General features: G+C 43.6%; 1 protein-coding gene across 11 annotated transcripts in view; it reads left to right on the top strand.

Annotated features, from left to right (window-relative positions):
* The window catches only part of ARID4B (AT-rich interaction domain 4B), a 152,606-nt gene that overhangs the window by 70,185 nt on the left and 62,130 nt on the right, over positions 1 to 20,291 (top strand). For 10 of the 11 annotated variants that reach the window (XR_010600177.1, XR_010600176.1, XM_005291197.5 and 7 more), the window contains 4 exons: positions 1,215 to 1,353; positions 10,427 to 10,506; positions 13,505 to 13,578; positions 14,419 to 14,564. Coding sequence is in view for 8 of the 11 variants with exons in the window: in XM_005291197.5 (XP_005291254.1) it covers positions 1,215 to 1,353; positions 10,427 to 10,506; positions 13,505 to 13,578; positions 14,419 to 14,564 (439 nt within the window). In the remaining 3 variants the exon portion in view is untranslated. Of the gene's footprint in view, positions 1 to 1,214; positions 1,354 to 10,426; positions 10,507 to 13,504; positions 13,579 to 14,418; positions 14,569 to 20,291 lie in introns of all 11 variants that reach the window. The other variant, XM_065590511.1, reaches the window with a different exon arrangement.

The raw sequence follows: 20,291 nt of genomic DNA, 5'->3' as shown, positions 1-20,291 counted from the left end.
TCTAAACTAACAGGGCTCAATGAATCCCCTGTGAAACTCTGTTGACTACCTTGGAGTTATACCAAAGATGAACTGGAGTCATTAACTTCTAAAATGTAATCTTCACTAGGATGGGAAGCCCTACAAGCATTAAGTAACGTGCTGTTGGAAGAGTACAGCAGTAAGAAAACAGGAAAATTAAAGAGTTGCAAAGAGATTGAAGAGCAAGTATTTAGTAGTTTTGATACATACTGTGAAACTTTGGCAATTCTAAAGAGGAATTTGATTATTTGTAAAAACTTTTCTGTGGTATAAATCACAAGAGTATCTAAGTGCTTCACAATTAATGTAGCCTCACAGCCCCTATGAGCTTGGAAAGTATTGTTAACCTCATTTTATAGATGTGAAATTGAGGCACAAAGAGAGAAAGCAACTTGCCCAATGTAATACAAGAATTTTGTGGCAGAATTGGGACCAGAACCAAGATCTCTTGAGTTACAGTTCAGCCTTAACGTAACCAAGAGATAGTTGCTTTTGAGGTTTTCTTTTATTTAAACTGGTAACAATTGGAAAACTGAAGTTTTTGTAGCTGTGTTGGTCCCAGGATGTTATAGAGACAAGGTGGGTGAGGTAATACCTTTTATAGGACCAGCTTCTGCTGGTGAGAGACACTTTCAGGCTTACACAGAGCTCTTCTTCAGGTCTGAGAAACGTATTCAGTGTCACAACTAAATACAACAGTTGCTGCTAAGCTATGCTTCCTTTTTCTTCACGCTGTGGAGTTTCCATATGTATTAACTACTTAGGTTAAACAATCTGTTCCATTTTGTGTTTAGCTGTGGCACTCTGAGTACATTTCCCAGACCTGAAGAAGAGCTCTGTGTAATCTTGAAAGCTTGTCTCTTTCACCAACAGGAGATGTTCCAATAAAAGATATTACCTCACTCACCTTGTCTCTCTGGAAAAAAAGAAGGCATTTAAAGATTTAATACGTTCTGTGATTTGAATTTTTATGCTATGGTGATTCAAACTGCATCCTGAAAATTCTTTGGAGTCACAGTATGTGGAGTCTTTTCTATTTTTGTAAATTTCCTATAAAAAATTGAAAAAAATCTTTTATTATCCATGCTTTAATTTTGTTTCAGATAGTTAGCTTTGTACCCTCTCTGATTGGCAGGTTATAAATCTACACACTATTGTGAAGTTAAGTTTAAGTCTCTCGTTTCCCATTGTAGCCCAGAAGAAGAATCCTCTTCCTCATCCAGTGATGAAGATGAAGATGATAGGAAACAAACTGATGAACTATTAGGAAAAGTCGTGTGTGTAGACTATGTTAATGTGGATAAAAAGAAAGTTCTGTGGTTTCCAGCCTTGGTAAGTGTTTAATTTATATTTTTAGAGGCTTTTAATCTTTTCTAAGCACCAAATGAATAGTAATTGTCCTTTTTTCTTTGTCATGTAGGACTCACATGCAACCAGTGTACACAGTAGTATGTTTCTTAAAATTAAACAGTATCATAATTGTCCAGGGGAAATATGTATCAAAAAAGTTTGCTAATAAAAGCAAATGCTAATGTGGTTGTAATCTTCCAAGCAGTCAGACTTACTGATTTTCTTAATTTCACTTGAATAACTTGTGTTAGGGTTCACTGCTAAATAACCAATGTTAGCTTTTCTAGATTACTGTGATTTTTACTTCAGTACCAAGATTCATTAAAATGGATAATTTAAGAAATGCTCAGTAACTGAATAAGCACCTTGTTTTTTCTTCCATGATCTTTCTGGCTGAATACAAAGATAGTTTACTATCATATTTTCAAGGAAATTTTCACTTAACTTCTTTGACTAAATATCTGATTTTAACTGATTTTTTTTTTAACTGAAAACACCTAAAACTTCATTTGCATCTGGCTGGTATACTTAGTAAATGGTTTTCTCATACATAGTACAAGAATGTCTATGACTTTTTCACTGTGAGGTATTCTGCTCTTTTCTCTTTGGCTCTGGGAGCAGTCTTGCTGAAGACTCTTTATTTTTCATTTTAGCAAAGAGGCCTGTGCACTCCCTCTGTTGAAAAGTTGCTGTACTGCATGCACCATCAGCCCAGTTAACTGTCCCTGGTGAGTGCAGTAGCTGTCATCCTCTGCTCTCACTCTGAAACTTGCTATTCCTCTCCTCCTGTGGCTTGCTGTGCAGTCCAGTGGCTTTCCGAGGGAGTGCAGCAGTGCCTATGGAGGTGTGGGTGATGAGGCTCGGAGGGGAGAGTCATCAAAGCCGGCAAAAGCTAGCCAAAAAAAGGCAGAATATCTAGCAGTGAGATGTTCGTGTTAGTGGATGGTAGCATTATGATAAATTAAAAATAAGCAAGGAAATAAAACATTTTACTTAGTTGAAGGCTGTAGTTAAAACTATGGTGGGATATCCCCACACCTCCTAGTCAGTACCTTTTGAGACAATTAGTTCTATTAGTTTAAACCTTTTTGTGTCCCTTTGGTTGGACAGGCTTCCTGGACACACTCATAACTGATCTACAGGTTCCCATGATTATACCTTTGGCAACCTCCAATAGGTATTGGGTTTATCTGAAAATCTACGGTAGTGTTACTCAAGATAGCTAAGAGCTAAGATCTTCAAGTATAGCTGGATTGGTGATAATGAATCTTTCCAGGAACTTTGGTGAAGGCAGGAGATGTTTCTTTTGGCTTTTTCTTGGAGATTAAAATAGTTTGTTTTTCTTGGAAAATATTAGGTAAACAAAATAATTATTCTCTGGGGTACTTGTCCTGAGGATTACAAATCCAGAAGTTTAGCAATATTTTTTAATCACCACCTCTCTCACACAGAGACCAAAGAGGCAGTCATTCTCTAAAACTACAGCATACATCAAAGTTAGTTCAGTAGTGCAGCACAGTTCAAAAATAAAAATTCCCCACCACTGTGACCAAAACCCAGCAATTGTTAATCTCTCAGGTTGTTGCCTGAGTAGCCAATAACATTAGCCATAATAATAGCAAGGTGTTGTCTCTGTTGCTTACCCAGACAATCTGGAACTGTGCAGAAAGTCTCAAAAATAAGCCTCTACTTGAATTGGCAAAATGAAAACTTCCATGCAAAAGCCTTGCTTGGGACAGGTTATTTTCAGAGCTTTTAGTGCTTGTCCTAGCCAGCACATACTATTTTATACAAAACTCTATTCCACAGAGATCTATCCTATGTAAGCCACTGTCAGAGTAATACATATGGAGGGGAGGGTTTGTAAGTAGTCATAGTTCAGAAGCTCTACCGTACCCTCAAGTATGGAATTTACATTTCCCCACATAGTACTGTTGTGCAAATTTCCCAAGGGTCAGAAAGTAGAGCATCACACTTACGAAATTTCATAGGACAACAACCTAGTTGTTATTCAACGTACTTAAGCTCTCTTTAAAAAAAAAAAAGAAAAAGAAAAAAAAAAGTGTGTGTGTATAGCTTTTTCTCAAAAAATTAATCTTAGTCAGAAGTATTCTGCTTGGTTGTGGGTATAACTGCTTCAAGCTATAACTCACCTTGAGCAAACAAGATCATTCTCTTCAAGTAGATCATACTGTTTTAACCAAACCTAATATGACTAGAAGTAAGATCCCTTTTGTATTTATACAACTCTTTGTAGTATAGAGAACATAAATGTTGTAATACAAAAGTAAAACTGAAGTCTGTTTCATTGTCCAAACTGAGTGAATACCAAAGCAAATGAAGAGTATAAATAGTGAAAAGCAAATTAGATTTTAAGATTTGTGTTTCATAATGTAAGGTTAATGCAAACAATGAATCTATTTTAATATAATTTTACAATTTGTTCTTACTGTCTCTTGAAAAAACAAGATCCAACACTTGTTCTGCTGCTCACCCTTCCACTCATTCTTCTCCAATTTCAACTCTTCTGTTTCATACATCATTTTCCACCTAATCATATGCCAGTACAGAGCATACTGTTGGTGCTCAACAAATGATTAATAAACACACTGGTGCCTTTTTGTTGCTATTATGCTGTGGTTTACTTATTCTCAAAATTTTACAGTTAAAACTTAAAAGTATGTAATCTGTACAAATTACAGAAACATACCGTCTCAAATTAACCAGAGGGTGTTTTTAAAATATAGTTTAAAAATAAAGTTAGTCCCCACTGTGGCTGTGAGGATTAATTCTTCCCAAGTACTATGAAGTTTGTGGTGTAGAGACGAGAGGAGAAAGAGAACTTATTTCAGTGCCTTAGCAGGAGCCATCCTCAAGTTAACTTTGTAATCGGTTATGCAGCTCCATAAATATACACAGCACATTGTGTATAGTGTAAAGTTAGTGCCAAAAAGATAAGATTCCTGCCTCCAAGGACTTATTTTCTCAGTTCGTTCAGCCAAGGATTTATTGCCTCCTTAAATTTAATCTTCTAAATAACATTATTTTGTTGTAGAGAAACTTTGGCTTAATTTTATTATACATTATAGTTAATAATGACTATATATTGGTGTGAATAATAAAGACATATACTTAAAATGCTGAATAATACACATCCCAGCATAAGTTTTTTTTACTCTGTTATACTGTGTTTGGTATCATAGTACATATTCTCTGGACCACAAAAAAGATGGAATATCTTTGATGCTTCTGAAATGCTGTGCTTAGTCAAGATACTGCGCAAACCTTAATTCTCAAAATATTCCTTTGTGGTAGGGAGAGGTTCATGGACTTGTTTGAACCTACACAGTGAGTCAGTAAGAGAGCCAAGATTAGAAGTGAGGACTCCGTCTCACAGTCCTATGTTTAAGTACACTAGACCAGGGGTAGTCAATAACTGGACCGCAGGCCAAATCTGGACCGCAGGCCAAATTTAGACCACAAGCCAAATCTGGACTGCCAGGCACTTTTGAATGGACCCCAAATCTTTTTATTTGCTTACTCTCATTGTTATTTTTTATTATTGTCTCTGACATCTGGACCTTGACTGTACATTGACCAAGAAATTTGGACCTTGCCAAAAAATAACTGACTACCCCTGCATTAGACCACGTTGCCTTTAATTTAAAGACCTAATTTTGTTGCGGCGTATACTAGAGGCTGCTCTTGTATAGTCTTGATCTAACCTACCTGAATGTTGTTAGAGAGGGTGTTCTGTAGGGCTCCATCTTGTCATCCCTCTTGTTTAATGTGTACATGAGACCTTTGGAAAAGTTAGTGAGGTGTGATGGGTTGCATTGTTTTCAGTCTGCTGATTCCCTGCAGCTTTATAACTCCATCTCCAGTGACCCACCTGGAGCTGTTGGTTTGCATTACTTATTGTCTGGAGATTGAGCATAGAGGACGGCTAGTTGGCTGAGATTTGATCCAGAAAAGACTGAAGTGGTATAGGTTGAAGTAAGTCACCTGAGGCCATAGTGTGTGGGTGCTGTTTCTTCTCCTTTGAGGATGTGCACTGCCTTTGGTTAGCTCCTGGCTGCTATTCGAAGATCCGGTAACAGCTACAGCCAAGATGGCCTTTTTCAATTTGCAGATGATTAGGAAATTGCATCTGTTTCTTGGGCCTAGCAACAGTCATCCATGCTTTTGTTGCCTTGAGATAAGACTACTGTAATGTAATAAGACTACTACATGGGGCTACAACTTAATCTATTCAGAAACTGCAGCTGGTGCAGAATTTGATGTCCTGCTTATTAAACAGTATTTCTCTTTGTGAGCACATATAACCTATGCTCTACAAAATGCACCAGCTATCTGTTGGTTTCCAAATGGATTGTAGATGTTGATTTGATCTATAATGTCCTACGTTGCATAAGATCTACCTATCTAAGAAATTGTTTCTATCCCAGTGAGGCCCTGGGACAAGTGCAGTCAGTGGAGTTGCCTGCACTGAAGCTCCATTACTATAAGAGGTGAGGGTGGCTGGCAGGGCACTCTCTTTAGGTCCACAGATGTTTGGAATCCCTTTCTCCTCAGGTTCATAACATCCAGAGTCAAAAGCCTTCATGGCATTTGGCAATCATGGCATTCGTCAAGGCCCACCCCTTGCATATGAAAGTTGGGTAAGGCTGGTTGTGGTGTTGTAGGACTCAGGGGGTTGATTAATTTCTATTATATTTATACTGTTGCTGGGTTTATTTTTAAACATTGGTTGTGGGTGCCAGTGCCTTTGCTTGGCACATTTTTTATAGTTTATTTTAAAAAAATTCAGTCTGCGTAATAAAGATTCTTCTTCGAGTGCTTGTTCATGTCGATTCCAATCAGGTGTGCGCGCGCCATGTGCACGGTCATTGGAAACTTTTCCCTTAGCAGCTCCCATCAGGTCTGCTAAGGAGCCCCCTGGAGTGGCACCTCCTTTAACTCTTGGGACACTACGTCCAAGTACAAAGAAATGCTCCCTGCAGAGTCAAGAGTGGAGTTCTCAGCTCTGGTCGAGGAGGGGAAGGCAGTGGCCAGGACATCCCTTCAGCCTCCCTTGATGCGGCTGCGTCAGAGGCATGAACCATCTCCTCGGGGATGGTCAGGAGGAGAACCTCCTGGCCCCAGGCTTCAGGTCCCCCCCCCAGAGGTCCAACAGACCCTGCAGGACCTTCCCTTTGAGGGTGCAGGGCTGTTTTCAGACCAGACAGACCCGAGGCTCCATAGCCTCAAAGATTCAAGGGCAACAATGAAATCTCTAGGGATGCATATGCCTGCTAATCAGAGAAAACCTTTCAAGTCTCAACCCCAGCAACAGCAGAGGCAATATCAACCCCACCCAAGGCAGGACCCTTACCGCCGTAGGGGCAGGAACAATAGGTATAGGCCTCTTAACCAGTCGTCATGCCAGGACCGGGTCCAACTAAGCCGTAGTCAGGATCCAAACAAGGATTTTAATGGGGCGCCTGAAGACAGCGTGCCTGACTCCATACCGGATCCTTCCCCCTGCTTTCTGAACCTTCTATCCCACTTCTACTGTGCATGTCCCTTATAACATCGGACCGTTGGGTCCTTCACGGAGGGATATTTTCTCCAATTCTGCTCCTCCCATCCCTCCCACCCCACTTCCCCGTCTCTTTTCAGGGACCCTTCTCATGATCAACTCCTTGTCCAGGAGGTGCATTGCTCCTCGCCTTAGGGGAAGTGGAAGAAGTTCCTCAGGAGCTAAAGGGCAAGGGGTTCTACTCCCATTACTTCCTAATCTCCAAAGCAAAGGGGGAGTCTCAGGCCCATCTTAGACCTGTGAGGATTCAACCAGTATATGGTAAAGTTGAAGTTCCACATGGTCTCCCTGAGCGCAATCATTCCCTCCCTGGATCGGGGGGACTGGTATGCTGCTCTCGACATGAAAGATGCATACTTCCACAGAGCCATTCGTCTAGCCCACAGACATTTCCTGAGGTTTGTGGTCGATCACAAACACTACCAGTTCACGGTACTCCCATTCGGTTTATCGATGGCCCCCCAGGTGTTCACCAAGTGCATGTCGGTGGTCGTGACCTTTCTCCGCAAGAGGCAGGTACAAGTATATCCCTACCTCGACGACTGGCTGCTACGGGGGTGTTCGAGGGAGCAGGTGGAACCCAAGTCCGGTTAGTCACAAATACCTTCCAAAGACTGGGTCTCCTCCTCAACGTGGACACATCGACGTTGTCACCGACCCAAATAATAGAATTCATTGGGACGGTACTAGACTTGGTTCAGGTGAGAGCGATACTGACGGGGTCCAGATTCCAAGCACTAACAGAAATCATTCAGACTCTCCAGCGATACCCCACCACGACTGCAAGGGTATGCCTGAGTCTCCTTGGACACATGGCAGCATGCATCTTTGTGGTCAGACATGCCAGACTGAGACTCAGGCCACTCCAGCTTGGTTCGCCTCAATTTATCACCCAGGCCAACACAGTTTGGACTCGGTAGTAACAGTGCTGGGACGAGTCCTAGACACCCTATGCTGGTGGCTGGACCCTCACATGATATGCAAGGGAGACCCATTCAGCGCTCCTCAGCCATCCGTGACCTTGATAACGGATGCATCAGATCTGGGTTGGGGGGCCCACCGAGATCTACAGATGCAGGGCAGGTGGTCGCAGTCCGAGATCCCGCTCCACGTCAATATAAAGGAGCTCAGAGCGGTGAGACTAGCCTGCCAGACCTTCAGGGACAGATTTCAAGGTCAGTGCATGGTGGTGTTGACCGACAATACCACCACCATGTTTTACATAAACAAACAGGGCGGAGCCTGCTCCTCCCCTCTCTATCAGGAAGCTCTTCAGCTTTGGGATTTCTGTATAGCCCACTCTATTCACCTGGAGGTGTCCTATCGCCCAGGCCTGGAAAACGAGATTATAGACCATCTCAGTAGGTTGTTTCTCAACCACGAGTGGTCAGTCCATCTGGATGTCTTACATTCCATCTTCCAAAGTTGGGGCTTTCCCCAGGTAGACCTATTCACCACCAGGAGCAACAGGAAGTGTCCAATGTTGTGCTCCTTCCAGAAACACAGTCCGGGCTCCATTTCGGACACGTTCCTGCTACCTTGGGGGAACAACCTCACATATGCCTTCCTGCTGGTCCCACTCATCCACAAGGTGCTGCTCAAGATCCGCAGAAACAGAGCAGATGTGATCATGCTGGCCCCAGCGTGGCCACGACAACATTGGTACTCCATGCTTCTGGAGATGTCGGTGGACACCCCGATAGCACTACCACTTTACCCAGATCTGATCACACAGGACCATGTTCACCGCCTTCACCCAGACCTCCAATTCCTTCATCTTATAGCTTGGAAGCTTCACGGTTAAACCCAACAGAGCTCCAATGCTTGGATTCGGTGAAGGAGATGTTGCTTGCTGGCAGGAAACATTCCACCAGGGCCACTTATCTAGCTAAGTGGAAAAGGTTCTCGTGCTGGTGTGAGCAGTGTCGCACACCTCCACTTCAGACATCTATACCACTCATCCTGGAATACCTACTACATCTGAAACAGCAAGGGTTGGCAGGATCATCTATCAGGGTATACCTTGCGGCCATCTCAGCGTTTCACCCTGGAGAGTCAGGGTGCTTTGTATTCACCAACTCCATGATAGGCCGTTTCCTAAAGGGTTTGGAAAGGCTATACCCACATTTTCAACCACCTGTACCCGCTTGGGATCTCAATCTGGTCCTCTCCAGACTAATGGGAGTCCCGTTTGAACCACTGGCTACATGCTCCCTTCTGTATCTCTCGTGGAAGGTAGCGTTCCTAGTTGCTATCACTTCAGCCAGAAGGGTGTCTGAGTTAAAAGCACTAACCTCCGAACCCACCTTCCTCCCTCCCCCCCCGGTCTTCCATAAGGACAAGGTACAGCTCAGGCCTCACCCAGCCTTCCTGTCCAAGGTGGTATCTCAATTCCACATTGGAAAAGACATTTTTCTACCAGTCTTCTATCCCAAGCCGCATGTGAATGCGCAGGAGCAGAGTCTTCATTTGCTAGACGTCCGGAGAATGCTAGTGTTCTACATTGAGTGCATGAAACCTTTCAGGAAATCGAACCAACTGTTCATAGCGGTGGCAGACTGGATGAAAGGACTTCCGGTCTTCTCACAGCGCATTTCATCATGGACCATGGACTGCATCCGTACTTGCCACACCCTCGCCAAGGTTCCAGCTTCGCCTATTATAGCGCACTCGACGAGGGCTCAAGCCTCATCCACTGCTTTCCTGGCCCAGGTGCCCATCCAGGAGATCTCCAGAGCGGTGACCTGATCATCCGTGCACATATTTACTACCCACTATGCCATCACACAGCATGCCAGAGAGGATGCAGCTTTTGGCAGGGCAGTTCTCCAATCAGTGGTTCCTTAACTCCAACCCCACCTCCAGGGGAGAGCTTGGGAATCACCTGACTGGAATCGATGTGAACAAGCACTCGAAGAAGAAAAAATGGTTACTCACCTTCTTGTAACTGTTGTTCTTCGAGATGTGTTGTTCACATCCATTCCAATACCCACCCTCCTTCCCCTCTGTCAGAGTAGCCGGTAAGAAGGAACTGAAGGGGGGTCGGGTTGGCAGGGTCATATATTGAGTGCCATGAAAGCACCACTCCAGGGGGCTCCCTAGCCGAACCAACAGGAGCTGCTAAGGGAAAAGTTTCCGACGACTGTGCATGCAGCACGCGCGCACCTGATTGGAATGGATGTGAACAACACATCTTGAAGAACAACAGTTACCTGAAGGTGAGTAACCGTTTATTCCTCACTAAAGGCCCCTAACACTTGTATAGAGGAGCAGATTTCCTCTCCTGAACATTTGCAAGATTGGCCCCTAAAGGTGAAATCCTGAGAGTTGCTCAGCACCCTCAACTCCCACTGAAGTTAATTGGAATTAAGGGTGGTAAGCACCTTGCTTGGTTAGGCTCTAAATACTTTCTAAAAGTGTTATAAAAACAATATATATTTTTTTAATGTTTACCTCTTTCTTATCTTTTTGTAGGTGGTTTGTCCAGATTGTAGTGATGATATTGCAGTGAAAAAGGACAATGTTCTAGTTCGTTCTTTCAAGGATGGTAAATTGTGAGTAGAAACATAGAAGCTACCAATTAAATATGTGCATCGTCTAAAGTGTGTGAGGAAGTAAGGGGTGTAGCAAAGAAACTGCTTTTAGCCGATCAATTATTGCAGCAGCTTTACTCAAGGTTTAGAAAGATATGAAAATGAACCATGTTGATGACAGTTCTATACTTATTACCTACAGGAAATATAAATCCACCCTTATAATTATCATCCCAAACTATATATTTGGTATAGCAGGCAAGGACTGCACTCCTGTGGGAGTTTGTGGGACAACTTGAGATTCTTGCTGTTTTGTTTAGAAGAGATAGCCATGCCTCAGAGAAGATTTTATAGGTCTACAGATATTGTAAAGGAAGGGAAAGAAGAGAATTTCTCAGTAGCCCATTTCTTCATTAAGTCAGTAAGATTTGTTTACCAGTATCATAGGGGTCTAGGGCAGAATTACCATTTCATCTGATTAAGAAAGTGCTCTAATATTGATTAGCAGAAGAGAAGAGTATAAATAAAAATAGAAAATGAGTGCTGGCTCATGAAGGAAATATGTGCTCTTAAATGCTTGTGAGGAAAGGTGGGGCTTTGGCAACAGCAATGGAATAATTTTTTTCTTTTATGACAGATTCCATTTTTTATTCAAAAACGGTGGGTCCCCTCTGAGCTAATTTATGCCACTTGATTAAGTGTGGCAGAACTCCTTTGCATTTTGCAGAAAGGATGTTGAAATATAGAACAGTTTCATTATAGTTTAGTTTTAGTTTCCTTCTTAACTTTAGAACAGTGGTGCACAAACTTTTCCAGTCACACCTCCCTTTACCATTTACGGAATCTGTCTGAAGCCCCACGTTCATTACTGCATGGCCAAGGCTAGTGCCGGTGTTAGGCATACGCAGAGTAAGCAATTACTTAGGGTCCCGAACAGCTCAAGGGGGGCCCCTATATGCTTTTTATTATTTTAAGGCTCCAGTCAGTTATGGAGGTCACAGATTTCATGATTTTATGTGACCTCTTCACCTCAGTCTGCATAGCGGGGCATCAGCTTTAGCCCCAGCTGGCAAGGCTTCAACTTCAGAAAATATATCTACTTAAGGCCTACAATGGGCTAGCACTGCTTCTGGGCTGGGTGGCCCTCTGAGGTGTCAGTGGGTGGAAGTGGCGCTCCCTCCCCGCACCATCTGGGGGGCCCTGGCACGAGCCACCTGGCATCGCTGGTTGCTCCCCTTTCCCCCTGAACATTCCTCCATGCCCCACAGTTTGCGCACCACTGGTCTAGAATATGATTTCAGCAAATTGCTTGACAGTAAGTAATTCACAGACCTGTGCAGGTCAGTAGAGGAATCCACCTAGCACCAAGGAACCCCAGTTCAGATTGGGATCTCTGGATATGACTACAATACCTATTACTAATATTTTCTGTTTGTATAATTCTGAAATCTTTTTCACACTGATAATATTTTTTGTTAATTATATCAATAATGGTGTGAAGTTTTTGGTGACTTTTTAAATTAACATTATGCCTTTTCTGAAATCTCCCAAAATATTACTATTGATTATTGTGACACCAGCTATTAAGAGAATGCTTTCCTGAATGTGCTAATGAATGGATGCTCATGATTAAGGCTACGATTTAGTCATGGGTATTTTTAGTAAAAGTCTTGGACAGGTCACGGGCAGTAAACAAAAATGTATGGCCCGTGACCTGTCCATGACTTATACTATAAATACCTCTGTCCAAACCTTGGGGAGATGGGGGGGTGGACAGCGGCACCAGCTGCTGCGGACCACTGCCAGAGCAGCTGCTGCTCTGGCTGCCACAGGGACCACTGCTCCGGCGGTCCCTAGAACCAGCTGCCCGAGCAGTGTCTGGTGCGGCTGGCTGCGGGGCCACCTGAGCGCCTGGCTGCAGAGCCGCTCCAGCAGTGGATGATGTGGCTGTCCCCGGGGCCACCTTAGCAGCTGACCCCAGAGCCATCTGCTTGGGCAGCCCTGGGGTCAGCCACACTGGCTGCTGCAGAAATCACGGAGGTCACAGATTCCTGTAGTCACAGAATCCATAACTTCTGCAACCTCCGTGACAGACATGGAGCCAATAGTCCACCCAAATTTTTAAGGCAGTTGGATTTTTTCAGCTCAATTTTTTTAATACTGTACAAAACTGTAATAGTGGAAAAGGGTATATTTTAATTAACTGTCAGCAATATTTAACTTGCTGAAGAAGGTATTGTCATATTGAAATAAACTTGCATGATAACTGGTGATTTATTGATGCCATTGTCCAGATACATTTCATATGCTCTTTCTACACATTTAATAGCTCTATGTATTGTTTGATATTATCCCTTTATAACAGGGACTATCAAACTTTTTTTTTTCTGGGCCCCCCCCTTTGAAAATATTTCAAGCTGTGATGACCCACCCGCCACTTTGTTACCGGACATAGCTTTCGTGGCATCAATGCACATCCCTACAGAGCTAAGTAACCATACCATGCCACCCTTACTTCTGTGCTGCTGCTGGCAGCATCTGTGCCTTCAGAGCTGAGCAGCCAGCTAGTAGCTGCAGCTCTCCAGCTGCCCACCTCTGAAGACAGTGCCACCAGCAGCAGCGCAGAAGTAAGGGTGGCAATACCATTCCACCCTTACTTCTGCGCTGCTGCAGAGTGGTGGCACTGTCTTCAGAGGTAGGTGCTCGGGCAGCAGCTGCTGCTGTCCGACCACCCAGCTCTGAAGGCAAGGAAAAAGGATGAGTCAGGAAAAATCACTGACGTTTGTTTGTATTTCAAAAATCCGCCTGGACAGAGATCGGAGGACCAAAAAAGAGGTCATGTCCAGGAAAATCTGACATATGGTAACTCTTGATCTCACGACCCCGGTACAATAGCCTTGTGACCGCCTTTGGGTCAGGATCCCCAGTTTGAGAAATGCTGGCTTTTAAAAATATGTGATTTTTAAAAAGTATACTTCAAATAATTGTTGCCTTGTCAACACTCTTTTAAATTCTCTAGTGCTTCTGTACCAAGAAAAGATGTTCGAGAAATTAGTGAAACTTCACCAAAGCCTGATGCTTTGTTAAAACAAGGTAAGAATTACCTTTAAATACAAAAAGAGCAATTTTTTTCTTGTTTAATTACAATTAGCTAGTGGTATATGTTGCACCAAATATATAAGAAAGCATGTTTTTGCATTCTGTAAAATTACAGAAATATGGCTTCCCTCTGATGTTGTCTACAGACGTTTAAAAATGAAAAATTTCAATAAGTCATCAAGCACAATCTTTAAAAGCATTAAAACTATAATGCATTGATTAGAACAACAAACAAAAGGAGTAGTAATGTAGTGGAAACCAACTTCATGGATTTTGCCTGAAATCCAGTCCCCTGTGTTGGGCCTTCATAAAGTTGTTTGCATCATAGTGCACACATGATAGCCTTGAAAGGGTTGCTTCCATACCTTCTACATGCTGGAGTGGTGGGCTCTTTGGCAGGCTACCTGGTGTGCTCAACTAATCTTTGCAAAATAAATGCTTATATTATTGTTACCTCAATCCTCTTTATTCCCCATTCCTACCCTTCTATTTATTCACCAGTTGTGTCTTGTCATTAATTTGAACCCTAAATTCTTTAGGACAGGGATGCCTCTTAATTATGTGTTTGTACATGGCCTAGCACAGTGGGTTGGTACCTTTAGGCATCACTTCAGCATAAATAATAACTGCAAATAGCTTGGAGTGCCTGATGCAGAGACTAATGGGTATGCATGGCTGAGCACCTCTGCATAAGGATGCAGATAAGGAGTGGCTGTGGAACAACACTGCTAAAGTCCTATGATTTGGGGATGGATTCTCACCCTTTTTGTTTTGTTTTGTTTTTGAGCAAATTGATCCTTCTTCTAATGCTAATAAATGCTGGTCTTCTTGCAGCCTTTGACCAAGCCCTTGAATTCCGTAAAAGCAGAACTGTTCCCAGTACCTGGAAGACTGAGTTGAAAGAGGAGAGCTCCAGCAGTGAAGCTGAAGAAGAGGAAGAAGATGAAAAAGAAAAGGAAGATAACAGCAGTGAAGAAGAGGCAAGTATAACATTGCAAACTGTGTCTATTCTCATCAGCTGTATATTGGCACTCTGCTTAGAACTCATCAGCACAGATTTTCATGCTCCTTGTATCTTTAACACACATGCCTTTCTCAGATCAAATTCTTATTTGTAAAACCTCCCTGTGGAAACAAAATTAACAACTGTGAATGAACTCAGGAAGCTACCTCTTCTCACACACAGTCAAAGGACTGAATCAATAGGAGTTAAAGATAGGTGCAGGGCCAGTGTAACCACTAGGCGAACTAGGCGGCTGCTTAGGGCGCCAAGATTTGGGGGCGCAAAAAAGTGGTGTCCGGCGTCACGGGAGTCGTCTGAGCGGGGCAGAGCAGGGAGCGAGGCCTCCATAACAAACCCACCCCTGCAGTGAGGGGCGCCGCGCAGGGCGGTCAGTGGGAGCCTGCGGTGGAGCAAGGAGGAGACAGCGGCCGGGCGCGGCGACCAGCGCGGCCAAGGGACGGAGCCGTTGGGGGAGGCAGGACACGGTCCTGAGCTCAGGTGAGCTTCGCCCTCCAACGCGCCACGCCTGGGGCCGGGCACAGCCACCTCCTGGGACGAGGGAAAGTGAAACTAAACCCCGCAGCGCGACGGAGGGGAAAGGGCTGGCGCAGGTGCCGCTTCCAAATACTGACACACACACACACCCTGGTGGCATGTTCCAATGCACAGAGCCGGCCCTGATCCCCAGGGAGATTCTCACCTGCTCCCTGGGAGAGACCGGCTCTGCCCTCCTTGCCCCAGAGTCCCCCCCGGAGGGCGAAGTACTCAGAGCCTGGGAACGTTTAGAGACCTTGTTAGCTGGGGGGCATTCTCAGCCTCCTCCTTGCTCATAGGTTCCCCCGGGCCAGAAGAGATCATTGTGATCATCTCTTCTGACCGCCTTGTATTAATTCTAATGAACAATGCCACATTATGCAGTATTCATTTTTGAAAGTTTATAATAAGCGATGCTCCGGGGAGAGGCGAGGAGGGGGGGGGGCGCAAGGTGGAAGTTTCGCCTAGGGCGCAAAATATCCTTGCACTGGCCCTGGATAGCTGAAAGACCAAATCCAAAGATCAAGCCTAGATTAAGATATAGCTCTCACTGCACCTGAAGCAGCAATATGTAAGGGCCAAAAGCTATGTTGTTGGAATAGGGCAGGATGGTGCAAGGGTGAGATGGGAATGAGAGACGTGCTGCCAAGTGTATCTTACTGTTACTCGAAAAAAGAACAGAACATACCCCTGACTAATATACATTCCTGACTACAGCATGCCTGCAAGCTAATTGTAGAGACTGAATGTCACCTAGCTGTGGTTAAAATATATATATTTATTGTAACTATATTTATTGCAACAAAAATTATTAGGGGAATGGCTTTCATATGAGGAGCGATTAATAAGACTGGGACTTTTCAGCTTGGAAAAGAGATAACTGGGAGGGATATGAAAGAAGTCTATAAAATTATGACTGGTGTGGAAAAAGTAAATAAGGAAGTGTTATTTACTCCTTCTCATAACACAAGACCTAGGGGTCACCAAATGAAATTAATAGGCAGCAGGTTTAAAACAAACAAAAGGATGTATTTTTTCACGCAACGGGAAGACAACCTGTGGAACTCCTTGCCAGAGGATGTTGTGGAGGCCAAGACTATAACAGGTTTCAAAAAAGAACTAGATGAATTCATGAGGATAGGTCCATCAATGGCTATTAGCCAACATGGGCAGGGATGGTGTCCTTAGCCTCTGTTTGCCAGAAGCTAGGAATGGGTGACGGGATGGATCACTTGATGATTACCTGTTCTGTTCATTCCCTCTGAGGCACCTCACATTGGCCAGTTTCGGAAAACAGGATACTGGGCTAGATGGACCTTTGGTCTGACTCCAGTATGGCCATTCTTATGTTCTTACCTGACTTTCTGCTATCAACTGCCCCAAGCCTGAGTTCCACTAGTTTGTGGTGGTGAAACGTGAGGGATGAATTTGTCCTAATACTTTTTTAATCTTTCAAACAATTACAAAAAATATCTAAGTTGTTGTATCTCTCCTCTTTCCTCTCCTGTGATAGAATTGGTTCACTAGACGTTATCTCTCTGCCTACCCTGACAAAAAGAAGCGGAAGAACTTTCAGGCAAGGCGCCAGCCCACCCACTCCTTTTCCACCTCTGTCTTTTCTCCTTTGTTTTGGAACTATGGAGTGCAGTCCTGTGCCTGTCTTCTAATTAACTGTTATTTTTCCCCCCAGTCTCCAGTCCAGAAATAAAGAAGACAAGAGAAAAGATGAAAGTCAGAGGAAAGAACTCTGCTTTACAGCTGGCTATGAGGCTATGTGTGTGGAGGGGGTCTGATTCCTTTATTTCCTCTGTACTTTCTCTTGGTGCTCAGATTCTGGCTCTGTCCAGAGCACCCCTCCTTTAGCCAGGGACTGGGAGCTGTTTCTCTTGACTCAGTTATTCATCCCTGCAATGATGACTGCAATGCAGCAGCCTAATTCTCCCATCCCTGGGTGGAGCTGTAGACACGAGGTTGAACTGTCTGGGTCCTAAACGACTACTGTACTCTGTGTCTCAACCCATCTTCCCTGGTTGGGGCTTTTCAGGAGGCTGCAGGTGTGTGAGGTTGGAATTCTGCCACCTCTCAGCACTTAGTCCTCATATGGTCCTTTCAGGGTTTGTCAACTGCGAGAATATCTGTCTCTGTTCTTACCTACTCATGCTAGCAGAAAGTGTGATGCTCACTTCTCCTGGAAGGGCCACTTGGGAGGCCATGGGTGAGGAGAATCTGGGCTCTTAAGTACTTCTGTTTTTAAGGGCTTGGCCTTTAGAGCCTTTGCCTTTGGGAGGTAGCTACAGCTCCTTTTGTGAGCCTTGCCTTCTTTGGTATAGCTGCTGTTCCTTCCCCAGGCAAGCTCTCTAAATGCCTTGGTGAACAAGCCTGGCTCTTGACACCTTCAAATCTAATCGGATTTGCTGTGGTAGTTCTGAAATTGCTTCTCTAGTGTCTCCGGCATCCACTGGGCTGGAGGTTTACAAAGTAATGGCTAGAGCTTCACTTTCTTTTTTTGAGTGGCAGCAATATGATCCTGCCCTGTTTTTCTCCTGTCTCCTCTTTCCATTTCAGTTGTTATGCTCTGTGAGTTCCCTGCATGGGAGGCCTTTCTCCTCAGACAAAATATATGAGAGAGCACTCTTGGAACTAGACAATCGTTCCCCTCCAGATTGCTCTAGCTCATCCCGGGCCATGAAGAATTTCACTGGTTCCCTTTTTACTACTCACATGGCCTCTCTAGCTGTGCAGTTCAAGTCATGGGTAGGAACAGTTCTTTTATTTCCATCATCTTCATTTCACACTTAGATACCATGGTGATAGGTGCCATAGAAATCTGAGAGATTAGATTCTTTCCTGCTCTCTTTTTTTTTTGTTAAGGCTGCTTTCTGTCCAGTGTCCCCCTCCAAATGGAGCTCTGCCTCCCAGTCTCTTCTCCTTTACTAGTATGATGGGAATAGGAGAACTAGATCTAGCTTCAGCCAAATATGGAGGTGTGGACCTAGGTCCACTTTGAGTTATAATAAAATATATACAGAATGAGGGTTAGCAGTGAGCCGCTTGCATCCTCAAGTTAGAAACAAGCTACTTTGCTGACTCCTTTAACCTTCATAATGCTGACAGGTACACTGGTATTCCCAGAATGAACACCGATGAGATTATCTAAAGTAGCAATAGGCTGCGATGGCAGAATATTGAAGGTTATAAGTCAGCATCTAACAATCTCCCAGGATGCCTTGGCATCAGACTACAGACAGTTTGGTTCTTCATGAGATTCTCAGAATAGCAGGGATCACCTTGCTAAAGTGTCTCACTTCAGTCCCCCTGCGAAATCCACTGGGTCTGTACACTCTGAGGATGTACAAAACACTCTTCTGTAGATCTTGGCATATCAAACCTTAATTCTGTCCCATTAGGATGTACAAACACTCTTCTTTAGATCTTGGCATATCAAACCTTAATTCTGTCCCATTGGCACATTGTCCTAGAATCTAGCAGGGAATTTAATTACAACAAGGGATACCTACTTGCAGTTTTGGTACCTGGTGTAACAAGTATCTGCTCTGTGCTTTAGGAATAGTATCTTAGGGTATGTCTACACTTCAGTTAAACACCCACAGCTGGCCCGTGCGAACTGACTTGAGCTCATGGGGCTCAGACTAAGGAGCTGTTTAATTGTGGTGTAGATGTTCAGGCTGAGGTTGGAGCCTGGGCTCTAAGACCCCATGAAGTGGGAAGATTCCAGAGCTCGGGTGGAAGCCCGAACTCAAATGTCTACACTGCAATTTTAAACAGCCCTCTAGCCCAAGCCCCACAAGCCTGAGTCAGCTGGCAGTGTCAAATTGCAGTGTAAGATACCCATAGGGTCCACAAGGGATGGCAGCAGAACCCGCAGCACTCTGCTCAGTATCTACAGCACCTCTGGTTTTTGGCTCTCTTAGCACTTGAAGGAAATTGGATACGTGATACTTCTTGAAACCGTAGGTTTCCTGGGAACATCTGGTCAGTGCTTTCCTCCCTGACCTCTTATGGTTCTGTGTGGTCACCCTCTCGTGACAAGCATTTTCTTGGTTGTGAGCCATTTGCCAAATCTAACTTTTTTCCTTCTCTTCTGACCCAGATTACTTCAGGGAAGGAAATCTCCTGAATTTCCACAATATCTGAGACTTTTGGTTTAGATAGAATACAGTCCTACTTCTCATTTTGCAAAATATCCCTGGTTGTTATTTTGTTCCTTCTTTTCACATGCAAGAGAAGGTATTTATTTCAGTCAGACCCAGCACAACCTCCCTTATTTCATCTTGATGTCAAGAAGGATCTCTAGCTATGTCAGTGATCATATTAGTAGTTTGGTATGGGAATTTCTTTTCCCTCACTTTATACTAAAAATTCTTAATCTTTAGGCTGCTGTCAGCAACTTGGGCCGACCCTTCACCCACGGAGCTGCTAAATTACTATATGGCCCTCTTTTACGCAAGTTTTTGTTATTAATGTTAAATGGAGAATATGCCAACACATTAGAAGTATGTTTTTCTCTTGACTTCTACTGTGTATCCAATTAGTGTATGATGAGGGGGAGGACACGTACAACAAGAGAAAACTTCTTACTGGTAATTCTGTTAATTGTAGCCTTTGCCAGTCCTACATTCATTCCTCCACCTGTTGAGGCTATTAAGTGAGAAGTTATCTTTTTTATTTATATCATATTCTTAGTAATTGTATTCAAATTTTGTAAGTTTCTCAGCTGAGGTCTGGTGCGTCTACACACGTCTTGATGAATAATACTTTTGTCTCCTTGCTTCTGGATTGGTGAAGTCATAATCCTTAGGGTAAGAAGTAGAATGGGAAAGATGAAGGTGATATAGCAACAAAGTAATTTTTCTTTATTTACAGAAATGATACATCAGTTATACTCACAAAGTCTGCTATGGGTCAGAATTAAAAGGAATACAAAGAATTGAAACGAACTCCTACTCTGCATGCCTCTTTGAAATATCTTAAACTTCATGATTAAAATTCCTAGAAGTTATGATTACACTAGAAATAAGATGATACTCATATGGGAGATATTAATTAATATCAGTTGAGGCACATGGTATTTCTGGGGATTTCCTAACCAGCTTGGGAGGAGCTGTTGGACTGAGCCACAGTGTCTTGCCATTGATCTCCGCTGATGGTT

The sequence above is a fragment of the Chrysemys picta genome, chromosome 3 (assembly GCF_011386835.1).
Source record: "Chrysemys picta bellii isolate R12L10 chromosome 3, ASM1138683v2, whole genome shotgun sequence".
NCBI classification, from domain to species: Eukaryota; Metazoa; Chordata; order Testudines; family Emydidae; genus Chrysemys; species Chrysemys picta.
The sequence above is the reverse complement of the archived record's forward strand: the minus strand, read 5'-3'. Positions and strand labels throughout refer to the sequence as shown.